This window comes from Eurypyga helias, unplaced genomic scaffold (genome assembly GCF_000690775.1).
Source record: "Eurypyga helias isolate BGI_N326 unplaced genomic scaffold, ASM69077v1 scaffold2066, whole genome shotgun sequence".
Classification (NCBI taxonomy): Eukaryota; Metazoa; Chordata; class Aves; order Eurypygiformes; family Eurypygidae; genus Eurypyga; species Eurypyga helias.
In genome coordinates this window covers 137,020-148,458 of record NW_010257036.1, presented here as the reverse complement: position 1 = coordinate 148,458, position 11,439 = coordinate 137,020, and the positions used below count along the sequence as shown (strand labels likewise).

At 44.5% G+C, this 11,439-nt stretch overlaps 1 protein-coding gene across 1 annotated transcript; it reads left to right on the top strand.

Moving 5' to 3' along the window:
• Window positions 1-1,646: 1,646 nt before the first annotated feature.
• IL20RB (interleukin 20 receptor beta) lies at window positions 1,647-9,177 on the top strand (the record flags this gene model as incomplete). Its single annotated transcript, XM_010153855.1, has 6 exons — window positions 1,647-1,773; window positions 2,486-2,676; window positions 5,392-5,516; window positions 7,831-7,981; window positions 8,305-8,450; window positions 9,052-9,177. Coding segments are annotated over 6 exons (866 nt in total), but the record flags the coding sequence as incomplete, so codon positions are not given.
• Between the last annotated feature and the right edge of the window lie 2,262 nt (window positions 9,178-11,439).

Sequence of the window (11,439 nt, the reverse complement as noted above, 5' to 3'; positions counted from 1 at the left end):
ATATATATATAAAAAAGTCAAAACTTAGGAAATACTCCTGTGCAGTTCACCCCTGTTCAGACCTGGAACATCATTGTGTGCATGAGTCATGTGGGAAAACTAATGCCTGATCACATAACTGAAGTCTGTTGCATAATTCACACACTTAGGTATGCCAACTCCCAAAATTAACATGGGAACCAAGAGTATAAGGAAAAGTAGTAGCAAACAATCTAAATGTTGAGAAGCATGGAGAAGAGACCAAATGGCTGGCTGAGCTGCAGAGTGAAGGTCAGTGAAGACAGTAGTTTAGTAGTACGGCCCCCCAGCTGGACAGAAGCAATAACACTCCTGGGACAGCAGACAAATGATTCTGCTGCTATCTAAATGCCAAGGAAGAAAGTTTGTTATCCCAGAGATATCTGACTTCAGGTTTAAAGAATGGCCAAGCATTGTGTCAACAGATCCGTATAACTGATGCCAAAAAATCATGAAACAGTTGGCATCAGGTTCTCCACGTCATTAGTGATTTTATAAAGATATGAGTACAAGGAATATTCTAAAGGCAGAAAGAAGACCAGTGTTGTTCCAATGGTTTAAAAGAATAATCATGAAATCATTGCTCATGGACTTGTCAGGTTGGTTTTGATCCTGCATAGAACAATTGACATTAACTGGTTAACTTTGTAAACACAGCTTTAAAGAAGACACCCTTTTTTTAATGACAGTTAAAGACTAATGGAATATAGACCTTGTTAAGTGAAATACATGCAATAAAAAAAATCAGTTAGGAAATAATCTTTAGGTAACATAGACATAGATGTGATAGAACAGTTACTTTGTTTCTGGGAGTGTTGAAATGAACGCTGCTATACCAGGTTGGTTGAAACTGCTCCATTCATTTCTCCCTTCCCATGGTTCCTTGGGAACCATTCCCTGCTGAGAAAAGAGAACATAATTTTCTTGGGACTGGAAAGTAGAAGAACAGAGATAAGTCTGTTTCCATAGTGAAGTGCAGGATGGCAAATCCTGCCATATGTGCTCTGGTCCAAACCCCACTAAGGATTTTATATTCAGATGCCATAGGCTAAAATTAAGTACACTGTAGGTATGATCCCATGCTTATGCTTTGATGATCTGAGAGTAATGTAATAGTTTCGTTTGCAGTCCATCAAATAACTTTATTCTATTAAGAGGTTCTTATAGCTTACAAGCACTTACATTATTAGAATCCTGCAACATGAAAAAAGCTGTACCAGAGCTAGGATCTTCTACATTGTCCAGCCAAGCCTGCACATTTCTACCCATGATATCCACTGCAACAGTCTATAGAGTACAACAGAATATCTGTTACTTGAATTCATTAAATCAAATTGCATGGCTTCATAAAAGCTTGACCCTTTCTCACTGTTTTGGTGATACAATGAAGAAGTCTGAAATAATGAAAAGGCATCTCTTTCTGTAAGTAGTGCCAGCCTAACTGCTCTGTCATTTGCTCTTTGGTTGTCACTTCTTCTCTGTAAATACTTTTAAAAATTGAAGCAACAGTAGTGGAAATGAAGAGTGTGTATTTCTGATGCACTATTCTTCTGAGCTTTTTTCTTTGTACATTCATATACCTTTTTTCCTTCCTTTTCTTTTTTTTTTTCTGTTGCTGGGAATTGTAGGTGAAGATGCTTTGTTGCCAGCACCTCAGAATATATCTATTCTTTCTACCAACATGAAACACTTCTTAACTTGGAGTCCTGTGATCGTCCAGGGAGAAACTGTGCGATACTCTGTTGAGTTTCAGGGGTAACTTCTGGATTTTTACTTCTTTGCTCTTTGAACACTGGTTACTTAGACTTAAAACTCTGCACTGTGTTGATGGTTTGAGCACTATTCAGTTCACAGAGAATTTTTATACTCCAGCCCTGTTGATCACAAGTGGGGGAAAAATCCTTTTGCTCCAGTTCAGAGACTATGTACAGGTTAATAGGTACCTGAATAATCCAAGTTCTGCATTAAGCCCACATATGATAATTGCCTCCGTCCAAAGAATTAAAAAGTTAGGTAGACTAGCAACAGTTTATTTAGAAGAGGAGAGAGAAAACATTTGAGATTTATTCAGTGTTAATCTTTTAACCATTTAACACACATTACAGGAGGTCTCTGATACATGTTGAACTATGACTTGTACCACAGTATGACTTTTGAATTCTGGTTTACCAGGGATTATTAAGTCAAGTGAGTGGGCAGGACCTGATGACATCAACACTGCATTGGTTATCCCCACCTCCTACAGTATCATGCTGCATTTGGCTCATGAACAAGCTGGCTCTGAGAGGTTTTCTCTAGATAAGATCTAAAACACACCCATACTGGTTTCATACACTCCTGATATTCCAGGCCCAGTGTATCCCACTACTGGTTCTACCTGGAAAGAACTAGCAGACAGCCTTAGCCCATGACACAGATATGTCTTCTGTCGAACTGTTGCCTGTATGCTTTTTTTTCCTCTCCTCAGGGAGTATGAACGAGAGTATGCCAATGAGAGCTGGATTCCCATCTGTGAATGTTCACTCATCACAGCCACAGTGTGTAACATCACAGAGGATATCTCAGCCACTGTGGCCTATAACCTGCGTGTAAGGGCAGACGTTGGTGCTAGAAGATCAGAGTGGGGCACCCTGAACGGTTTCTTCAATCGCATCACAAGTGAGTCCTGCTATTTGGTTTAAGCTACGTTGGTTATTTTAATTTCTCAGAGTTTGGTGATGAGGGATTGCTCACATGCGTGTTTGTGTAGTGCGCATGTGACACAAAGCCCATAAACGCACAGAGCGCATCCTATTCCTCAATTCCTCTCATGCTGAGTTTGGATGTTTCACTCTTAGACAGCCATGCTGTATTCTTGGACATGAGTTCCTCCTGAGACAGGGCAGAATTTACCAGGGCTTGAATTTCAAGAGTTTCAAAGATAGCTAAGAAGAGTCCAGGAATATCTTTGGCAAGCTGGCCATTCTTGCCCCTGATTTCAAAGAGTTCTGATCAATCAGGGTTTTCCATGCTCCATCTAATCCATGTCATCTATTCACTTCTGAGAGTCCAGAACCTGACCCTATAGAAGCACTTACTCTAGAAAACAGCCATGTCACTCTCTGTCTGCCTCAAGCTGTCCTGGAAATCTCACTCCCTTCCAAACATGATGCCTTCCTCCTATGTTATCAGATATATGAAGTAACCTCAAAAGAGGAATGCAAAATGGAAACCGTAGCATTGCTGCAGTTGTAGCAATGCAGAGTATTTTCTCTATATCCTTCCAACTCCTGCAAAGCTTGAGGCCCAGCTCGACCTACAGACCATATTGCAGCCTAAAATTAGCATATTATTTCCAGTGGTCCTCTGGAATCATTGCATCTGTTTTCTTCCATGTAGTCTACTGCTTTCAGCAATAAAAACTGGTGAAAAAAACTCTGTTGAGGTCACTATTAGAGAGCAACTCTCAGACACAGGACTGGCATGGCCAGCAGTCATCAGTTTTAGCCAGGGAAGAAATTACCTGTCCAAGGCCAGAGCTGACCCTGTCTTAAACCTTCATCAGTCATTGGAAGTTATCTACTACTTCTTGAGTGAGCAGTCCTTGCCCATACAGAATACTTAGTCAAAGCAGCACCATCAGAAGTGCCACCTAAGCTGGTGAGTGTGTCTCTTGGTGTGGAAGTGTTTTCTAGATAGTGCTTTAGATGAACAATCTTTCTGTTTCCCAGCAACTATGGTGGCACAGAGTTGAGCCACAGACTACACTGTCACCAGGCAGAGATAGGGGAAGGATATTTCTCAGCTTGACCCTCTTCATGAAGAAAAGCAGCAACTTTCTCATGGTACAGTGAAGGATTTGACAGGTTGGCTGTGTGTCTTAGAGACCTTAATACAACCCTCTAGCTAAGCTGTGAAAGTTCAGAGGATACAGCTTGCCGTGGGCTGCAGTGTGAATATGGATATATGGACAAATGTTTAAAAGAGACAGAAAAGTCACTGTGAGTTCTTGTCCTTATGCATTTTTGCTGCTTACTTCCCTTTGTCTCTGCTTTTGTAACTCTTAGAGAACCTGGCATTGAGTCTGAGAGGAGCTAAGGATTTCAAAGCATAGCCCACAGGTTCTGTATGTAATTCATAGACAGTCAGAGCATCAGCACAGCCCACAGTACTTCTGGACTAAACTCCAGTGTCAAAGCCTTAGGGGTAGACACACATAAAGTATGATAACACATGGAAAATACTTTTAAAAGATCTTCCTAAAACTAACAATTTAGTTGGTCTTCTCCACGTATCAAAATTCAGGTAGTTAGTTGGTATTCGGTGTGCCAGCACCAGAGGTAATATAAAGGCTCCTGTTTGGTTAGTAGTTGCATCTTGCAGTGTCCATTTGTTAATACATTAGCCCATTAGGTTTTTAACCTCCAAATGATGTTATCACTTTTTAAATTATTATTATTTTGAGACATTGTGTTAAGCAGATTCTCAGCTTTTAATTTAAAAGTATGAAGTAGTTGTCTAGCCTCCCCTTTGTAGCACACCCATCATGAACATACTTGGATTCACTGGATGATAGAGCACATTCTATTAAGAACATTTCTTCTATGTCTTATACATTGCTCTCCTTCCTTTCTTGAAAGCAAGGAGGTTGAAACCAGTTTCAGCTCCAACAGAGCAGTAAAGAATGGCATAGATAAGTAGTGCAAATATGATCTCTCTACTGCCTCGATTCCCAATTCACAAGTGTACAGTGTGTAGTTTCATCCATGCTTGATTGATTTACTTGCATACATTTACAGAAACTGAAGTCAGGGCAGGTCATCAGCCCAAGTCTATCTAAAACCATATAGATACTAAAAGAAAATCAGGATTCAGGTGAACTGCAGAGTTATCCTGAGGCTTATATTGCTTTTTGCTTCACCTTTGAATAACTGCCAAAATTCCCATGAAGAAGCAGTGGTTTCACAGTTCCTGTTCTGTATATTAGTGCTAAGCTAAAGCACAGGAGCAGAAGAACTGGCTTGATGTGGTGTCTCAACTTCTGGTCCCCCAGCTGGTTCTGCTGCTGTTGATCACACAGGACCCTCAGGCCAGACACTTCCTTCACTGGGGAAAACCAACCTTTCAAGTCCTTTGCAGCTCAGCTGTTGCCAAACTCCTGTTTGCAATGCCAGTCACAGCCCTCCTCCTGCTCAAAGTCTGCTGCTGTATCTAGACATATTGGGAGGTAGAGGAGGGAGAAGTTTCTGCCCCACTGAAGCAACCAGCTATTATTCCAGATCAGTGTTACTGTGCTCATAATGGAAGTTGCTCTTCCTCTCCTAGCTGGGGAAAGGAAGACAGCTTTTAAGGGTAGTCTCTGATGTGATAATGGTGCTCTCTCTGTGTTGGCAGCTTCCCTGACCCCACCTCTGATGAAGGTCATAGCAGATGGGTATCATTTACTAGTGGAGCTGGAAGACATGGGGCCTGCTTTTCAGTTCTGTGTTCTCTATTGGAAGAAGGGCCAGGAGAGTAGGGTGAGTTTTACCCTCGGGTTTTGGGCAATAGCAGACAGCCCACGTACATAGAGTGAAAGCATACAGACATTGCCCAGGGCCTGTTTGCCAGTCCAAGCTCCTGCTGTGAGGCTGGAGGACCTGCCTGGAGTCAATGTGCCATATTCTTCTGCACATACCATTGGGTTACTCTTACCCCCATGGAGAATCTTCTCTGTTCTTTCCACATTTCCCTCTCCAGGAAGAGGCATCAGAGGAATTCCCTCAGAGATCTCAACTATTGAAAGAAAGCAGAAGTCAGAAACCAGAAGTCAGGAAATGAAGGTGTTTATGCTGACCTTCTCTGAACATTGGTTTACTCAGACTAAGATATGTTGTCACGCTGAAGTGCTGGTAAAGCTCTCAGGAGTTTTGTAAAACAGCTGGCCTGGGACAGGGAGCTGTAACTGGCTTAGCTGAGGGCATTGCTTACACCTGGGTAATACTGGAGCAGGGACAATTTGTGTTCCATTCAGGTCCTTCTGTTTTCACTAGACATCCATTTTATTTTTTCCTCTTGGGAACTTGGTGCTTCCATAACACCTAAGAAAATAAAAGCACGAAAGCAGCCGTGTAAATTCAGACCATGGGACCATAAAACCCAGTATCTTCTCTCCGCCAGTGCACAATGGAGATGACCAAGGAAGATAATAAGGAGAGGGCCTGTGTGTAATTACACTTACATTATTTTCTGATATTTTAGAGAGACGGCTGCAGGAAATTCCTGAGGCAGAACAGGTGTCATTAATAGCCATTGATGAATTGTTGTTCAAACCATGTCAACTTTAGCATGTACAACTTCCTGCAGTCAAGAGTTCTGCAGCTCAACTGTTGTGCACTCTCAAGCTTGCCTTGGGGGAGAGAGCACAGTTACTCCCTATTCACTTTCCCCACCACTCTAATAGTTTTATATTGTGTGTTTCTTTCCAGGCCAAGGATTCCCAGTCTATTTAGTTGTTCCCTATGGAAGCCCTTCCAGCTCTTGTAGCCTTTACCAAACTGGGTGGGGGTAAGCTTTCACAGTTCAAGGTGCAGGAGCACTATGGGTTAACACTGTAGAACAAAACGCATTTTCGTACTCTTTTCTTTTCCCAGCAATTGTTAACATGTGTCACTACCACAGAGCTGACTGTTTCATGAAACCTGAACCCCAAGTTCCTGTTTCTGACAGGGGATGCTTGACTTAAGGTCAACTTACTGACTGTGTAGCAAAGGGGGAAAATTCTCATGAGCATCATTTCCCATTTTCTTGTGTTGAATTTCATTTGTGATTTTATAAGAAGGTCCTCTTGCAGTTGTTCACAGTTGGCTGTCATCTTTACTATTCTGAAGTGGGTTCTTAGTATCATTAGCATGCATCAGCGTTCATTTTTCTTCCAGATCATCTGTAGTAATATAGTGGTGAGCACAGATCTGCATGAGTCTCTACCACGACCTGCTTCCACTCTGACAGAGGATTAGCAATTTAACCATACAAAAGCCTTTCTTCTATCAGTAAGCAGCAGGAGCAGGGCTGCTCGCAGTGAGCAGGAGGCCTTGCCCTGCCAGGAGAGCCCTGTTACCTTGCTGGAGGTGTCTGTATGTGTGTGATGCTGGAGGGTCATCAGGCCTGCTGTGATTGCAGGCTTTGCATCTGCAGCAAAGCAAGAATTGAGAGCAACTAGCTAATTGTTACCTGTCCTCTTGTGACTGGGGAGACTGGGAATAGCAACAGCGTTTTGCTGGCTGTTAATGAAGTCCTATTTATTGCAAGAAAGTAATGTATTGGTGTTCATATGCTGTTTGAGGGTTGCTGAAGTGTGTTAGCAGTTGCACACACGAAATTCACTCGCTCCTCATGAGCCCTGTCCATCCCTGCTCTGTGCTCTGGAGTCATGGCCCAGCCCTCACACCACTATCACAGCATGGTTCTGGTGCTCCTGTCATCCTAGCACAGATGTGATTTTGACAACCCAGCAAAAACTTGGATCAGTCAAGACCCTATTCATTCATCAAGCCCTTACACCAGGGGAGTAGGTCATGGTCTAGTGTTGTGGCCCAGAATTATGCCTCTGACTCACAGCTCTTTCTTTGCATCCCCTCCAACCCTTCCTACCCTCATTCTGCACTCCATTGTGCTTCCTGGTCTGCTGCTTTTCTCCCTCTCTTCTCTTATTCACACAATTCTGTCTGACACCTCCTGCTCCCATTCCTTTTCTCCCAGTAAAGTCTGGGCTAGCATCCTGTTAGGACTCCTGTTCTCAGTTAGGTCCTTGCCCTATGTTCTGATGGTCTCTCTCTCCTGGGCCTGTGGCAGATGCAACAGAAGGTCGTGAAAGAGGTCAGCTCCGTGGTTCACCTGGACACCATGGAGGCAGGACCTGATTACTGTGTAAAAGCTCAGACATACGTCGAGGCGATCAACAGAAGCAGCAGCTTCAGCCAGACACAGTGCGTGAGGGCACAAGGTAACTGCCAGTTTTCCTTCCTACTCTCCTCATAGAGTCATGCCCAAGAAGGATAGCCCACAGCTCTTCTTTTTGTTTCCACCCAAAATCTCCTGCCTTGTTTGCAAATGTGCTGTCCGTGTGTTCCGTGGTAGAGGTAAAAAAGGGAAGTGTCAGGAGGGCAGCCTCCCATACTGGCACTGATGTCCTTCCTTGCAGCGTGCCAACAAAGGATCTCACCAGGGTGGGTGGGAAGAGCAGCCTCAGAGGGTGCAGACTGGCTGCATTGAGTGGCTTGTCCTCACAGTCTCTGTGAGAAGTTTTGCTGCTTCTATTGTTTCTAGGTGGCAGATCCGTGTGGCTGGTTACTGCCCTCATCTCCTCGGCTGGCTTTGCTGTGGCTGCTTTGACCCTGCCTTTTCTCACCTGGAAAACAAGTAAAATATTTCAGTGTTCCTGCTGCCCTGTTGCTGTCCTGCCAGAAACACTAGTAAGTTTTTTCACTGTGCTTTATTGGGTTTTAGGGTGCTGGGTGTTCACAGGAGCATGGGACAGGCAGAAAAAGCAGAGACATGCATAGGAAGCGTTGCTCATTCCCGTGTGATGAGCTGAGCCGCAGGGGTCAAGCAGCCCACATGAGCTGACTGCACAGCTGTCACTGCCATCAGCCCAGAGCCCTGAGCAGGGAAGATGGTCCTGGTGCTTATGGGGAGGCAGCTTGGGAGGCACGGACTGACCCTGCCTGACCAGCTGCTCCCTGACAGAACAGCTGTGTCATTGGCAGCACTGCTCCATGACCCCTGGTACCAGCACTGAGCTTCTCAGCTCCTTGTGAGCAGAATCCAATCATCAGAAGCAGCCTCTCCTCTCGCTCGCTCCAAAGGAGTACGTTTAAGTCAGTAGCTTGAATGTGCTGTCCAGTTGAAGTGAGAATGCAGGCAGCAGCCTTTGTGGCTGTGGGTTCCTGAGCACCAGGCCTCTGGGCAGTTGTGGCTGGACAGATGAGAGGAACAGTGTGTGGGAAAAAGTAGAAGAGAGACAGGCTACCTCACCAGCCTGAGGGTATTTGAGTGAGTGCATTTGTTTTACAGAGAGTATCAGAGCCCCCCACCCAGCTGATACTGTGTGGCAGTGAAGAAGCTGAGCAATGTGACCTGATGGTGCGGGTGATGCCCTCAGAAGAAGTTCTCCGACTGTGGATTCAAGAAACACTTTAGAGCACTCCAGAAAAAGACAGCCTGTGGAAACAGGTCTAAGCAGAGCTGGCGGATTGTGCCCCTCAGAGTGCCAATCAATATCATCATTTTCTTTGTTTCTAAAAGTTGCTGCAATCCCAAGGTGTTGTGTATGACGAGCATGTGGCCTGCTCTGGTCATCTTTGTAGCATCTTCATCCACCTACATAAAAGCAAGTGAAGGTCACAGGTGACAACTGCCATTTTCTGCACTTTCCCTTCATATCTGTAGCCATGACCAGGTGTGAGTTAACTCATGTTCCCTTTACCTGTCAGCCACATCGATGGTCCCAAGGCACAGCCCACTCTTCAGCCACTGGGATTTCAGCAGAGCAGTAAGTGTAGACCCCACTCCCTTAGTTTCAAACCATTTCAGCCTCAGTATTTTTGCCTCAGTACTTTTAAAATAAACTAAGCAGCCAGTAAGAGCTTCTTACGTGACTAAACCAGCTGGAACGAGCAGGGAAAAAATTGCTTTTAAGGCTGCAGGCCCTGACCTGAGGTTACACACATTGAAAAGGATGTTGACAATGACTGGACAGGACATAATAATTTGCTGCATGTGACAGATAACAATGTATGGTGCCAACAAAACTCAGACAGCGCCATGAGGGATGGATGGGTTCACCAGTGCTATGGGGCAAGTGAAATGAGAAACAGTCAGACTTCAAAGATGGCTGGAGGGAACACTGAGAACACTTTGGGGAGCACAGCTTTGCAATAGCAGAGGGCACGGGGCTAGTACTACACAGCTCCAAGATCACCTAGGCAGGATGTCAAAAATACAAAAGCTGGGGATGCGTGAAGGAAAACTAGGACCTTTAGGAAAAAGATAATCAGAGGCGAATTGCTTAAATGAAAAGGAATTGGAGTGGAGAAGGGTAAGGAAAGGACAAGAAAGGCAAGCTCAAGAAATGGGAAAAGAGACGAAAAGATGTACAACTCACATGGTTGGGATTGTCAGGATTCACCATAACACCCAAAGCAGGACGCTGACTATGTCACAAGGCAAACCTGCTTCTGTGGTCAGGAGGGCCAGGGTGAGGGGCAACTGGAGTACTTATCTTGGCTAGTGGAGGAATATCAGGATGTATGGATTAAGCATCACAGCATTAGCATATTAGTGGCCATTCCAGGCCTGACAACATCATCATCTTCCAGGTATCATGTGTTCTTAAGGAAGGAAATTGCAAAAGACAAAGAGAAATTTGTTCTAAATACAAATAAAGTATCTTTCTGGTGTACATTGCAATTATGGCTGTCACTTCGAAGAAAAGTAGTTTATTACCTGTGAAGCAGAGACTTGTGTTAGCAGGGCACGAAAAGATTTTGAGCTGAAAAGCTCTTTTTAACACGATCAGTGGATCTAATGAAATCCAAGACATCTCTTTCTTAAAGAATGTGCCTTTTTAGATTTCATCCTTGCATTCTTGCATTAAGGCCATCAGGTGGCAACAAAGCACCGTGAAAAAAGTAGAAGTGACTCAGGACTATTGCTACCCCTGCGTTCTCCCGTGGAGGCAGTTCATGCCATGATTCCTGGCTTGCACCTCACTTCGTGTTGCAGCCCAGTTGCTCGTTTTATTCCTGTCTCACTAGCTTCCGTCTGGACAATATTAGGATATAGTCCTTTAAATAGTAAGATTGGTACTGCTGAATATGTAGCAAATTACAGGGGGAGCAAATCTGTGCAAGTCTGAGCATTGAAGACTCTGGGTTGATTTTTAGGATGTTGATAATTAACTGGGAAATGGCTAGTAGCAAACCCCTACCTGATGCTGGGCCCAGACAGGGAGATGTGGGTGCAGAGAGGAGAAGGGCATGTGCCTGGGCTGGTATGACAAGCGCTGAGGGACCCAGCAGGCCTCCCTGACCCGGCCTGGGGTGGCAGTGGGAGGCAACCTGCCACTGGCTGATTCTGGCAGCAGGCAGTGGAGAGCAATGATGTTGTTGAGGAGGACAGCCAGCACAGAAGCGCACTCCCTGGCAGGGCTTTGGGCTCTTTGTCAAACACCCCCTCAAATGCCTTTGCGCGGTGCTTGAATTTTCAAGGCATAGCTCCCCATTACAGAGGCCTTGGTAGTAAGGCTGGTTTAGAGAGTTCCTGTGCCCTGCATTTATCCTTATTTTATTCACTATTAATTTGGACAAGTTCAGTGTCTTGGTTTCTAGTGTGCCCCATGGGGAAATGTCCTGTTGCTTCTCCATTCCATGGCTATGGGTCTGAAAAGCCTCACCACTTCCT